The sequence below is a fragment of the Centruroides sculpturatus genome, unplaced genomic scaffold (assembly GCF_000671375.1).
Source record: "Centruroides sculpturatus isolate CEXI.00-Female unplaced genomic scaffold, Cexi_2.0 scaffold25, whole genome shotgun sequence".
NCBI lineage: Eukaryota > Metazoa > Arthropoda > Arachnida > Scorpiones > Buthidae > Centruroides > Centruroides sculpturatus.
In genome coordinates this window covers 679,288-694,930 of record NW_019384428.1, presented here as the reverse complement: position 1 = coordinate 694,930, position 15,643 = coordinate 679,288, and the positions used below count along the sequence as shown (strand labels likewise).

General features: G+C 24.4%; 1 protein-coding gene across 2 annotated transcripts in view; it reads left to right on the top strand.

Annotated features, from left to right (window-relative positions):
• LOC111619646 (neuropeptide F receptor-like) overlaps window positions 1-15,572 on the top strand; it is a 61,987-nt gene extending 46,415 nt beyond the window's left edge. The window contains exons 1-2 of one of the 2 annotated variants that reach the window (XM_023361410.1): window positions 13,806-13,907; window positions 14,209-15,572. In XM_023361410.1, coding sequence (XP_023217178.1) covers window positions 14,237-15,418 — 1,182 coding nt within the window. In that variant the 5' untranslated portion in view covers window positions 13,806-13,907; window positions 14,209-14,236 and the 3' untranslated portion in view covers window positions 15,419-15,572. Of the gene's footprint in view, window positions 1-13,805; window positions 13,908-14,208 lie in introns of those variants that run through there. The other variant, XM_023361409.1, reaches the window with a different exon arrangement.
• The last annotated feature ends 71 nt before the right edge of the window (window positions 15,573-15,643 follow it).

Sequence of the window (15,643 nt, the reverse complement as noted above, 5' to 3'; positions counted from 1 at the left end):
TAGGATACAGTTACAGAGATGATAAAATATCGAAATTAAATTAGACCGAAACATGAAATTAAAAATGAATTTCTTTTAACACGCGAGTTTTTAGAAGTTTCTTAAACCATTTTTTTCTTTTAACAGTTTTTATTTTCATTCAATTACAAAGCAATTTTTCTAATAAAAATATAGAATTAAACTGTAAATTAAGCAATAATTTTTAATATAAGAATTTTATCATCTGTTTTTTTTCCTTTCCGGTATATTTAAAAGTTTATTACAATAAAATCTGATTTATAGCGTAATATTTTTAATAATTATAAAAGAATTCTTCTAAAGTTACTTAAAATAGTTCTCTCTTCATATTAATTTTCTAATTTACAGATAAATCGCTTAGATATTTTTCTTGAAGTTTCTTTTCTTATCGAGTTTTTATATCTTTATGCTTTTTGCAAGTGAAGCTCAAATCTGATCATGTGTTATTTTTAATCTAGAGACAATTGTGTAACATCTCTTTTGATGGTTCCTTTTTTGATGATTCGTGATTCTTTCTAACACGTGCAGTTATTAAAACGTAGATCTAACTGACTTATTTCCACTTATATAATCTTCAACTAAATAAACAAGTTTTTAAAACTAAAATTTTTTAAACAATTATCTTAGTCCTTCTTCTCCTATGCAGTATTTATTAAAATTAAAGCTTATATTAATTAGAATTTTAGTACAGTAGCTATTATTCAATGTGGGCATTTTGAATCTTTTCAAATCTCAAATGTTTTGAGATAATTATTAATTATTTTACTACATTCATTTCTAAATTAACTTGATTCTTGATTAAAGAATTTCTGATTTAATTTCATTTATCTTCATCATTATAATCAATTCCAGTTTAGGTCTTAAGACCTCTTTCCATCTAATTACATTTACACTTTTTATTACTATATAAATGAAATAAAATCTTCATTTGAAATCAATTCAAATACAGATTAGTGTAAAATTAAATGTAGAATTTAGTGTAATTTCATTAATATAATCGTTCCTAAAATAATAATAACAAGATAAGAAATGATTATTTGTAGATATTCTTTAAATGCTTTTATCTCACCTCACAACAGCGTCAGAAACATTGTTATGAGTCTTTTGGTGAGATGAAAATATGAAAAATATTCAAAAATAATGGTTAGTTTATCTTGTTAATAGCAAAAGTTCATCATTTATTTCGAAGAATTCAATAATAATGAGATGGATAATAATAATAATATTATTATTGCTATATAAACAAAAAACATTTAATTTTGGTTTAGGCACATATAAATATGAAAAATATATAAATAAATATATAAAAATTAGTTTTAAGTCTTAAAATTAATTTATCAATATATATTTGAGAAACGTAAAGATTGATAAAAGTTATATTAAGGAATGTCAATTTGGTTTCGATCGTTTTTCTTCTATTTTATATTTATTTACTTTCGTAGAGAAGTAAAAATTTTATATTTGATCGAGTTTATGTCAGATTCTCATAAATAAAAGTGTCTTGTTTCAAAACCATCAAATATATATGATCTAGTTGTAACTCGCCGGAAGGAATAAAACAGCACTGCTTCTATTTTCTATAGGAAAAGTCTTTTTTATTTTTGTAAATCTTATATGAATTAAAAAATAAAAATAGTTTTTTACATGACTAAGATTCATAAATACACAACTTATATGAAACAATACAACGTGAGATTATTTGATTATTTATAATAAATTAATTTCAAGATACGTATACAAGAATCTTGATCCACGAGAGACAAAAAATGAAAATGTAAATTATTAATTTTATTGATAATATTTATTTATTTATATTGATGTTATAAAATTTTAAAATACAGGCAAAGATATTGCACCGGCAATACTGATAAAATAAATGTGGTGAAAAGATGTGAAAATTTATGGGTGTGCAGTAAATTTTTGATAATATGATACATGAGAAAGATAGTTATTTATTAATAATTTTTTTTTATTAAAACTACCATTTATTTTAATTTTTCATAAAAATAATACTGTAGCATATTGATAAATCACACGAAGAATTTTATATTCTGTTGCATATGTATTTTACTTTAGTATACTTGATGATATCCATTTTTATTAACTATATAAATTTTTACTTTTTATATATTGAATCATATGTGCGAGAATCTTAATCATAATTTGGATTTTATTTATAGAAATTTAGATCAATAACTTAAATCTTAAATTATTGCACAACAGAATAACTACTGAAGTGTCTCCTGTTTAATGTTGAGAAGTTACAATACACTATGCTCTTTAGTAGCCTCAATTTTGCATTTACGAGATGAAATGATATATATTAATATCAGTCAACAGAAGTGAATGGTGGGAAACAATACAGTAGAGCGTCGATTTTCCGAAAGTCAATCATCCGAAACGTTAATCATCTGAAAGAATTCCAGTCCGCAAATTTAAATTTTCGCCAGTGCTGTGGCGCTTCAATCTTTGGCTATGTCTTGGGCTACTCAAATATTTTACGTTTTTGATACTAAATTAACATCTAAAGTATAATTTTTTATTATTTTTATATTTTTCAATATATTTATTTTGTTTGTACAAAATAAAAAATTATTTTTAACGATACAATGGTCTTTGTTAGGCTTAACATCGACGAAAATTCAACGCGAAGCGACACGCAACGGAGAAAAATGTCAAGATGGGATAAATTAATATATTTTTTCGTACACAATCGGTTATCCGAAACGTCGATCTTCCGAACAACTCCAGTCCCCAATTGATTCGGATAATCGACGCTCTACTGTATTTGTTTTAGGGATTCACAGAAAATTCAAAAAAAAAATTGGATCAAATTCAACTCTAGAAAATTCAAGAAATGGATTTTTATTAAAAATTATTATTAATAAAATAGTGAACACTTTTTATATCTATTTCAAGCCAATCATTAATTTTTATAATGAGCAATTGATTTTTAACTTTCATTGTAAAGATGCTGGAGCGTTTTTTATTATATTGTATGTTCAGTTTTATCAACAGATACCAGTATTTCTAAGAACCTATAATAATTAACATTTATTAATGATACTGCTTTATAGCTCCATTCTCTTTATTGGTCATTTACACGTTGTTTTTATTGATATATTTTTGTTTTTACATTATTGATGTAATTATATAGACTTATTCTTAGTCTTTATTATTATTATCACTATTTTTTGTGACTATTTTATATTTTAAATAATGTTGTAGCTGGCTGTACAGTTCATAAAACCAGACAGGCTATGTAAACATGTTTTAGATTTATTGATGTAGATTTAGCTGCTCCACGTAGTTTGCCCTAAAAGCCTTTCTCAATTGAGCAATAGACTACCAACAAATCACATATAACATTATAATAAATAATAAATTTTATATATTAATATTTATTTTAATAAAGTAATTGAAATAAAAAATAATAATGGAATATGATTTTATAGCGAATTAAAAATAATAAAAATGATAATAAATTTGGCGTTATAAAAGACTTTATTTCTTCGGTTTATCAAGTGTTTTTAACAAAAAATCTTTTAATATTCAATAAAAATAATATTCGATAGTTTATTCTAAAGAAAATATATATTCACCAATTTATTCCAAAACTGACAACATGCTCTTAGCCTGTTGTGTGTAAGCGTAATTTCTACATTTAAAGTGTTGTATTTAGTTTTTATTTTGAATAAAGAATTTTGAATTTGAAGAGTGTATTTTGAGTATTACAACAATAATTTGAAAATAAGTTGAAAAAAAAGAAAATGATGCAGAAGAAAAAGAGAACGAGATAAGCTGTAATGATTGAACAAAAGATTGAAAAGGGACAATAAATTTTTATGGAAAACTTTCATCAATTCATCACAGACATTAGAGACTTTAATGAAGTGGCTGATGCAGAAGCAAAGAAGTTGAGTTCCAGAATGTTGATGCAGATGATGATAATGAATTTTTGCACTTCCATAATGAAGAACTCATATTCGATTAACTCAAATGCAAACAGTTTTCCAAAGAGGAAGAAGAAAAGGTAAAGAAAACCTTATATGCTGTTAAGGTAAAATAAATTATGGACAATGCAGAGATGCCAAATATTACTAAAAATGATAATGATACAGTAAGAATCATTACTTTCAAAAGTGATATCAGATATGCTTTGATACTCTTCAAGAAGAATGTAAACTACTAAAAAGCAAACAAAGTTCTATCTTGAATTTTTTCGACCCAGAAATACTTTCTTTTCTACAGATATCATTATAGCCTTCCATATTAGGAATTTTTAGCGTGAAAGTGACAAGAAAAAGAAAATTATTATTGGGCATATCTGATTTAGACATGGAATCAGAAGGTAGATTATTTGATTCTGCACAAGTTTCTAAAAAATGACTTCGTTCTCCTTTATCACAAACCACCATCCATTATCTCATTAAATCTTCTTATACCTTTTCGCGACTACAAAAACATGTTCAAATTGTATTTATTTGCTTTATTATTAATTTACTTTACTAACTTATAACTAATGTAAACTTGTTTTATTGTTTTCAATTGATATTACAGTATGTTTCTTTTATGTGGTCGAAATGGAATTCATTATAATATTTTTCCATTGAAATTAATTGGATTTGCTTATTCGTTTAACGACTTTTCACTTTGCGACAGAGTTTTCAGGAACGAATTAAAGTCGTTCAGCCATGGATATATCTGTATACGAAAAGTGTAATTCTATAAGATATTTGAAGAATAGTTTGCAAGAAATAATAATTTGAAAAACGACATTTAAAATTTGAATTTATGAGTTGATGACACTAGAAATTTTTCTGCTATTCAAGTTTGCGATAAACGTCTTTAAAAGATACATTCATACGGTATTTGTATTTACTGAAAAAATTAATTTACGTATGTACAGTATATATATACTGTTCTAAGATATCCTAAAACTTCATAATTCTTGATTAAATCTAAGTGAAGCATAAATGTTTGTCGGGTTCGGTGCAGAGACAGAAATTTCGTCTTCTTGCCGGATCGGTTTACGTCAGGAAATATAATTACGTTATGCACACTTAACGTAATTAGACGGGGGACCTGGAGAAGGCAGACCTAAAGTAGAACTACTGCCCTAGCTCTGGATTGTCTGGCCTTTAGGTTCACTAAATTTCTTAAATAAAGAAAAAGGAAATATTACCCTCCTACTGTACTGAGGAATTATACTAGCTTCTTAATGGATTGAGGAACTACGATACTGCTATTAATTTAGTTAGTTACTCAATCTTTTATGTTTTTATGTGTATAAACTTTAAATACATTTATTTAAATAAAAGAGTGAACTGAATTCAAAGAACTGTACGAACGGACAGCGATACATATCTCTATGGGAAGGAGAAGACGGTCATGAGACGAGCTCCTAAAATCATTATGTTAATTTTCGATGTTTTGTGTAACTAAATTCAATCTTTTCTAGACTATTTGTAGTTATTCACTGTAATTATTCTTCAGTTCGGGATTTATTTTTCTTTTCAATCAAGTTTTATATTGTCATTGAATTTTTATAATAATATTTTATATATTTTTTGTTGATGAAACTATTATATTGTCTATATGATTAAGAAAAATGCCTTAAGACGGAAATTCTTAATTCAAGCTTGTTCATACCGTTATAGAAACTGAACGAAATGTTATTGTTATGATTTATTCATTAAACCTTTAAAAATATGAAAGAAGAAAAAAGAAAGTTGTATACACCTGTTTAAAGAAGATAAAACAGCAATTTAAAGTACGAATTGTGCATATTTTTATAATTAAATCTAAACAGAGAAAAACTTATAATAACATTGTAGATAATTTTTGAGATCTGATTAATGATGTACGAAGTTTTTGCATACCATTAATTTAAAAGGAAGAGTTTTCCTCTTTTGCATCAATTACATTTCCATTCTAGCACGTTAAATTATGATGGATCTAGCGTCATGAACTCATTTTTCGAAGTCTAATGGACAATTTTTATTTATACTTTGAAGGAATTAAATATAATTTGAAAAAACACACGCTTCCCTGTAAAAATTAAATATTATGAAGACAAATTTTTAACACGTTTTATTTATTAAACCATATACAGGCTTTAATATTATAACTAATGTTTTCATTAAGAAAACATTTTATATGAAAATGAATCTAATTTAAACTTAATTTTACAATAATTTAAAGTTTATTCTAAAATAACGAACACGTTTAATTAATCTTCATTACGAAGAATCCATCATTTCACAGAAATAATATTAAATAATAGAAAAAACGGATAATTAAAATAAAAAACTATTCATTTTAAAATTAATCAGTTTTTAACTTCATTGATAAATGTAATTAAACAGAAAGATGTGTCGAATCTTGAAATTTATAAGAAATGTTTACTTCATGGAAGACAATGTGATAAGCTATTTCATAAGAAAAAACTTTTAAGAGCTATTGAAACTACGTCTGAAGTAGCAAGACAAATGACAAGTGAGACTAAAATAAATATGTCACACTTGACATCAGCACGATAGCTTAAAAGAGCAAAGAATGTGAAACGTTATAAAAGTGACAAACCCCAGTTGACCCAATATTACTGCAAAGAAACTACAATATTCTTTTCATCATAAATATGAGAAGGAGGAATAAAAATTCTCGGAGAATATATAATTATATCGTTTAAGTCTAATGAATTCAGCAATTTAAAATTTCTTCCATCAACGAAACACAACAGCTTAAAATATGAACAGACTCATACTTCAAAAAATATATGAAATATATGTACTAATAACATCTAAATAACCATTCTGAAATAAAAATTTATGATTAAAATTAAATATAAGTAGAACACAAGAAAGATTGTTTACATTGATTTTGTGTTCAGTCAAGATAAGGCTTCTGTTGGATAACATTTATTGTCAATAAATGATACAACGTTTTCAATATCCAATATACAGACTCGAATCCATTGTAGGAATCTTTTAAAATTAATAAGCATGAATAGAAACCGCTCATAAATTCAATGGACACAGATGGATGTAATTTAATTGAAACTAATAAATCACTAATATATATACTTATTTATTTATTTTTTAATATGGTAGATACAAAATGATTACAATACATCAATTTTTTCGTAAAGAAAATGAAAAAAAGCTTATTTCGTCTGTATGATAATCCCATTTTGAAAATACAAATTATTTGACTCTAAATTGTGTGAAATTCATTTTTATAGTTTGAATGCTCTTCTCACCTTACACGTCACGAAATGCACAAGATACTTAATTATGAATTAATTTGCATTTCATATTCTAAAATTGGATGAAATTTCCCATTGATTTATTTGTTAAATCTATAATTGAACCAGGCCTGTTTTTAATTATTAAAAAAGATGAATGCTATATATCTAGTAGTACAATACATATATTAGCAATTTATACATAAAACTTACACTATAAATTATGTTTTTAAATATTAATATTAACTACAACATGATAGTAGAATCTAATGCAACATAATTAATATATCAATCAATAATCATTCAATACTTTCTTTTATTTATTTATTTTTCTACTGTTTAATAAATTAAATTTTGAAATAGAAACTTTATATTTAATTTTATGTCTCATATTGTCTTCCTTATTTCTTTATTTTCACTATTTCTAATCAATACAGGGAAATTATTTGAAAATATTTTTATTAATAAGGTATTTGTCGCGAATTTTGATGCATTATCTGATTCTTTACATAATTTTTTATATATAGTTTCAAAACACTTTAGTAGACTTAAAATTGTACATCTAATCACGTTAATAGACAAATTATCAAGCACATGTTAAGTTTATATGTAAAAATTGGCCTTATGGACGAGGCCGTTGCTTTGAGGATCTGAGGATCCGAGATCAAATTCGAGCGATTAGGAATTTCCTGGATATGTTGGGCTCCGTCTCTCACCACTTTTCTCTCTCGATATATATAAAGAATGAATATCAAAGTCTTCAATCAATTTCATTTTATTTTATTGCTTTAAACAGTTAAAAATATAAGTTTTAAATTGTAATTTTCTCCATTTATTAAATAGAAACGGAATTAGAAATATAATTTCGTATCTGTTTTGCAATATCATACAATTGTTAACTTATGAATAGGATTTGAAAAGAATTTAAAAATTTACTATTATGCCACAGTTATAAATATAATGGTCAAATAAACAAATTTTAAATTAATAATGTAGTATCTGAAAGAAATAGTGCATTATAATGTAATTTTTATTGAAATAAAATTATTAGAAGAAAAACACCACAACATAGGCTTAAATCTTGAAAGAATTTCATTTCTATTTACTTTGTTTTTAGATTTAGGACTAATTAAACAATTGCATTTATGGAAAAGATGTATTAATGACCGATTTTAATAATAATCTGTAAGTGTATATACAAGTGTAAGTGTAAGTGTAAGTTNTCTTCAATCAATTTCATTTTATTTTATTGCTTTAAACAGTTAAAAATATAAGTTTTAAATTGTAATTTTCTCCATTTATTAAATAGAAACGGAATTAGAAATATAATTTCGTATCTGTTTTGCAATATCATACAATTGTTAACTTATGAATAGGATTTGAAAAGAATTTAAAAATTTACTATTATGCCACAGTTATAAATATAATGGTCAAATAAACAAATTTTAAATTAATAATGTAGTATCTGAAAGAAATAGTGCATTATAATGTAATTTTTATTGAAATAAAATTATTAGAAGAAAAACACCACAACATAGGCTTAAATCTTGAAAGAAATTCATTTCTATTTACTTTGTTTTTAGATTTAGGACTAATTAAACAATTGCATTTAAGGAAAAGATGTATTAATGACCGATTTTAATAATAATCTGTAAGTGTATATACAAGTGTAAGTGTAAGTGTAAGTGTAAGTTATAATTATCTTACTATACAAGTAGTAATTATATTTTTATTAATCTCTCGAGCATTTTTGTCTATTGTAGATTTTGAAGTTTCTTTAATTTTTTTTTCGTAATGAAATTATATTTGAATTTCTTCTTCGTGTCTGAACACTCGAACAGACAGATTAAATGATCATTGCTAAGATTTTTTACGCTGCAGAATTGGGAAAGGTTATATAGTCGGTTATATTTAATTCAAATATAAAATTTCATTATAAATTTTTATATTTTCTTACTGAAATATATTTTCAACTAGACAAACTGAATTTTTACTAAAATATTTTGATAAAACAGTAGCATTTCTGAAGAAAGAGTTCTCATATTCTATGTTAAAACAATAATTAATTTGCTATACGTGATTAATGGTATTGATTTTTATAAAATAATGATACAGCTATACTGTACTTTTAAAAGTTTAAAAAGCTTAATTTTACTAAAAGTTAATATGTAAACTATTAGTTAAATTAATTGCCTGACTGCAATAGGGATCAGACTATTAATTACATTCAAGCTATAACTTTATTAGATTTCATATATATATATATATATAATTTTTCTCTGATGTTTAGAAACATTAAATNATTTATACAGATGCTGAATCTTAGTTTAAAGTATTAAAAATAAAATAGTACTTAAATTTCTTTTTTGTTGTTATTGAGAAATAAAAAAGTAGGTTTTGAGTTCTAGAAAAATTTTAGTGTGGAATATTTTAAATTTTCCCTTAAATTTCTTTAATCCATCTGGGTTATTTCATATTCTCATAAAATGTTATGCTCCATATATACTGTACATATAATCATCTAAGAGTTTCACATCAAAATGACTATTCTGTGCGTATTTTATGGCAAAGTTTAGATGTAGGATATTGTAAATAAAGCGTGATAAGTTTAAACTATATTTACTGTATAAATTTTTCTTTAAAAAAGTTTAGTACACTTTTTCAATTGGTATATTGTATTATTATGAAGATTGTATTTGATGCGCTCTTCGAATAATTATACTTTTTAATATTCCAACAAAAAAAGAAGTAAATATTAATATTTTATTTCTTTAAAAAATATTTAATAGAAACAAAAGAAATATTGTTCTTATTTTAGCTAATTTAATATACCTTACATGACATTTATTAATATTCTGTAATCATAAAAAGCGTTTATTATTGTATAGTAAACACAGACATGTTTTAAAATTAATTATTAATAATTAAATTTTAGAATTTTAAAAGTTTGTAAGCATTTTTCGAAATTTTTCATAAAAAATTATAAATTTATTTTTAAAATGTATAATATAATTTTTAAAAATTTTAAAAGATCAACTATTAACAATTTTAAAAACAATGTTATTAATATTACTACTGTATTTTGTTATTGTTTACAGATTTTTATGCTATCAATTTAGTTTCATATACTGAATATTACAGTAATATTAATCTACATGAATTGAATTTTAATAATTTTGTTGGAAAAAACATATAAATAATTTTGGGTCTTGATATATTAATCATTTATAAAACATTTCAAATAATTTTATTAAAAGATATAGAATTTTTGTATTAACTTTTTCAATTATAAATATGGTACAGTGGAAATATTTTTGGATTGGATTGATGAAATAAAGCAACGCAGCAAGTGGGCAATCTGCCAAAGGGGGGATGCATTTTGAGAGAACTTTCTACGAAAAATTGTCCCCTATTCGGGAGTTAAACATGTGATTAAACCCTGAAAACCTCGCATGGTCAGTCTATTGGTGAGGCGCGAATTTTCACCAATTACCAGTGTTCAGTGGTATTATCCACTCCACTGGTGAGTATATTTTTGAGTAAAGCTATTTTTATAAATTTGTAAAATAATTTATTTTGTAATTTTGATTATCTATAACATAATAAAAGTATTTTCAAGATTTTGTAAAATTACATATTTATTTACCGGTATATTATTTTTATTTACTTCTTATAATAAATCTTGGAGATATTAACATTTCAACACAGGACACTCTTTATATTAGAAGTAATATTATTTTTTTAAAACTATTGTGTGACATATTTATTTCATTTTTTACTATTATACAAATAAAAAGTTGATTAGACGAAATAAAATTTACGAAAAAATTGTAAGGTTTTGAGAAATGTTTAGTATTGTATTACGTTTGAAATCATATTTAAAATATATAAATTCAAATTTTAACATGTTAAAATTTCATGTGATGCGGTTTTCTCTTATAATAGCAAAGTATATAAATTATATTTAGTAATATAGATTTTAACTATTAGATTTACGTAAAGTATTACTATTTTCTACACGTTAGCTCTTTTATTTTTTATATTTTTTTCGAAGACTTTTTCGATTTTCTTTAAATCTACTCGAAACGAATTTCAAATATTTTAATTAATTTCTTATAATAAAAATTATTATTAAGTCTTCATTTTTTTAAATTTTATTTTTATTGTTTTTATTGTATATCTTTTCAAGCTTCTATAAATTGATTCTTATGAACAAATATATAATCTTTTCAAGAGATTGTGTGATTTATTTAGACATTAATGCTCATTGGATCAAATAATCATTATCAATTACTAGAAGACTTCAATTAGAAAATATATTTTTATGCCTAATTATAATGTATAGTTAAAATTTAAAAATCTAATAAAAATTAAATGTTTAATCTTTTACCAACTGTGTACCAATAAATATGATTATTTTATGAGTATTTTTAACTAAATAAAAGTTTCCTTTTGGGCTTATTCTGTTAAAAATTAAATTAAAATGATTAATTTTATAATTAAATATTTATGAGGTTTAAAGTATTAAAAAATAACGATAAAGAAATTAAACCATAATGGCTATAATAAGTACTGTACATTAACAATTACTTTTTGAGTAATTTCGGCTGATGTCTTGTAATTTTGATAACATATTGCAAACTAAATTTGCTGTGGGAATACCAATACATTTCTATAACAAATTAATCAATAAATAATTATATAATCAAATTATTATCTTAAAATATTATCCCCCAAAGTATTTATTATTTTGAGATTTTCTAAAAGATTATATCAATTTAGTAACTTTTAATGTTAATTTATTAAAAATATATTAAAGACCACATTAAATACACTAAAAATTGCTTATTACATTTAGAAATATTTAAAGTATGCAATTTTCTTTAATGATAATTATCTTTTACTAAAATAAATATTAATTATTAAAATTATGATATATTGTTGCCAAATGTCATGTAAAAATGTAATCTAATTATTATAACATTTTTGAGGAATAATTATTGTTTAAATGAATGTTTTTTTTCACTCTTTAAGTGAGTAAACAATTTTTTATGATGAATCTTAATTATTAATAAGGAATTGTTGGTAATTAAAATATTAAAAATATTTTCAATAATTTTTTTTTAACAATTTCGTTAATAAATAAATGTTAACTTTTTAAAGTATGGCTAGAGTATTTTCAATTATATTTTTACTAATTTTGATTAATATTATATATTTAAAAAGGCCAATTAGAGTAATTTAAGTAAAGTATAACAAGAAATAATAAAAAAAAATTAAATTTTAGATATATAAAGACAGATATTATCATGCTAGAAGTATGTTAAGATTTTTATTGCTATGCTAATAAGCAGCTATTATTAAATTTATTGCATTGTTATAATAATCTCTATATCTTAAAGTCAATTTTTATAAAAGAAAAATGAAAAGTATAAGAAGATTTTTTAAAATATACTTTTACGCTAATTTTATTTTTTTATAAATTTTAAAACAAATGAATTTTATCATTAACATTCCTGGATTTATGTTGTTATTTTCTGAATTTCTTGTATAAGAATGCCATTTCTAATCGTTTATTTTATTTTATTTTGGTGAAAAGTAATCATTTGTATTATAATTGTTTTCATAAAATATTTAAAATTATAGAAATAACTATTCTTAGTTTTTTAAAATCAATTTCTTTAGTTTCTAGTGATAAATCTGATTAACCAATGCATAGTAAGAAAATTTCAACATAATGGAATTAAAGGTTTCCTTTTTTGGCGAGATAAACTCCTCAATAGAGACTAGAACACTTAATTAATGTATATCATTAATATAAAGAATACTTCTTACCGCTTTAGAACTTGTATAATTGTATAATTAATAAAATGTAGAGCACATATAGGATAATTCTTTATTAAATATAATTCTTAATAATACAGTTACATTTCTATAAATTATAGTTTTAAAATTAACTTTCAAAACGCTACAAACATTATTTCCACCCTGCTGATTATAAATGAATATAAATGACACTCCAAATGTTAAAATTTGGTTCCTATGTTTATTCGTTAAACAAATAATTTGCGACTTACATGGAATGTAAAAGTCATTATAGTCTTTTAATTAGTTATAATGTAAAAATATAAATTACACCATAGAATGCATTTAATAATTGATATTTTAGTAATTATTAAATTAAAGTAAAATTAAAACAAATAACAATTAATTATTTTTATGATCAAATTTAAATTCTAACTTTCAACCATAATTGTATCATATATAGATCATTGGATTGATGAAATAAAGCAACGCAGCAAGTGGGCAATCTGCCAAAGGGGGGATGCATTTTCAGAGAACTTTCTACGAAAAATTGTCCCCTATTCGGGAGTTAAACATGTGATTAAACCCTGAAAACCTCGCATGGTCAGTCTATTGGTGAGGCGCGAATTTTCACCAATTACCAGTGTTCAGTGGTATTATCCACTCCACTGGTGAGTATATTTTTGAGTAAAGCTATTTNAGTAAAATCTGATCAAAACGGAACCTTATTAAAATGGAAACCTGCCTAAACGGGAAAAATTATTCGAAATGCAGCAATTTTCTGTGTTTAAAAAAAACCTGTTGAAAGCGGAAACTTGTCAACCCGGAAAAATATTCGGTACTCTACAAGTTTTACTGTATACATTTTTACAAATAATCTTTTTTTTTGTACAACTAAGCTATAGTAATTTTAAATTAAAATTTCTTAATTAGAAAAATATAGCTAAATAAATATTGAACTGTTATTTTACTTCTATATAAAATTTTAAAATTTTCTAAGTAAAGTACTTTAACGTGTTTATTTTATTAACATGACATTATTTATAATTTAATTATTAAAAGAAAATCTATTAATAAGTAAAAGCTTGCATACATTTATTTAAAATGAATTAACAATTATAATGTTTTTATCTTTACAGGATTAATTTCATTGAATTCATCTCGAATATGTCTTTAAACGAAACAACTTTATTTTTATTTGCCTCTCAGAACTTTACTACAGAAGATAATTTTAGCCATTTTCATCTATTAGAGAAATTGCATCAACTCATGAGTAACAGAGCCATCGACGATTCAGCACTCATTGGACTTCTCACAGCCTACGTCGTTCTAATCTTAATTGGAGCAACCGGTAACGGACTAGTTTGCCTAGCAGTCGCTCGAAAACCTCAAATGAGAACTGCACGTAACGTTTTCATCATCAATTTAGCCATTTCAGACCTGATACTCTGTCTCTTCACAATGCCTTTCTCTCTAGTAGAGATCACATTGAAATTCTGGCCTTTAGGAGAGCTGACATGTAAATTAGTGGCAGCACTCCAAGCTACGAGTATTTATGTATCCACAATTAGCATAACTGCAATTGCTATGGATCGTTACAAGGTAATATTATATCCCACACAAGAGAACTGTAAACCTTTAAATGCCGTACTTACTTTGACGTCAATCTGGCTGATAGCCCTTCTATTATCTACTCCTCTCTTTCTCTATAGAGAAGTTGAACACGTCAATGTAAGTTTACCGCTGTTAGATTCGGTCGACTACTGTTTAGAAAATTGGCCATTGAGTTACGGAAGGCCATTATATTCGTTGTTTTCTATGCTGTTTCAGTACGTGTTACCAATTGTAATTGTAAGTGTTGCATACGCCCGAATATGTAGAAAATTGAGATATCGACTTATTGCAAAGGGTACAAAACTTCAAGAAAAGCAAGAAAGAGATAAACAGAGAATGAAAAAGACGAATATTTTATTGATTTCGATTGCATTGATATTCGGTATAAGTTGGTTGCCTTTAAATATTCTAAACTTGGTTACTGATTTATGTTATCCTTTTCATGACAATTCTGTATTTAGAATTGTTTTTGCCTGTTGTCACATGGCTGGAATGAGTTCTGCATGTTCTAATCCTCTTTTATACGGATGGCTTAACGATAATTTTCGTAAAGAATTCAAAGATATTTTCCGATCTTGTTGCCCTTTAGATTCTTCACCAAAAATTGGAAAAAAATGCTTTGGAAACGATAAAACAGAATCTGTCGTCTTATATACTAAAACTCCTCCAACGATTGTCAATCATGTCGTTGAAACTCGATCCCAACACACCGGAGCTATTGTTAGAATTCTATAATGGATTGTTTTGTTCGCTTTTTCGAATGTCATATACACAAGACAAATTACTGTTTCAAATTGATTCTAAAGAAATTATATCGTGGAGGAAAAATGGAATAAATCTTAATATTTATAAATATAATGTTATATATTTTAATTAAATAATTATAAAAAAGGTGCATTTAAAAATCTAAATTAGAAAATATTAATCGAATTTTAAAATTTTATTATAGAAAAATTGTAC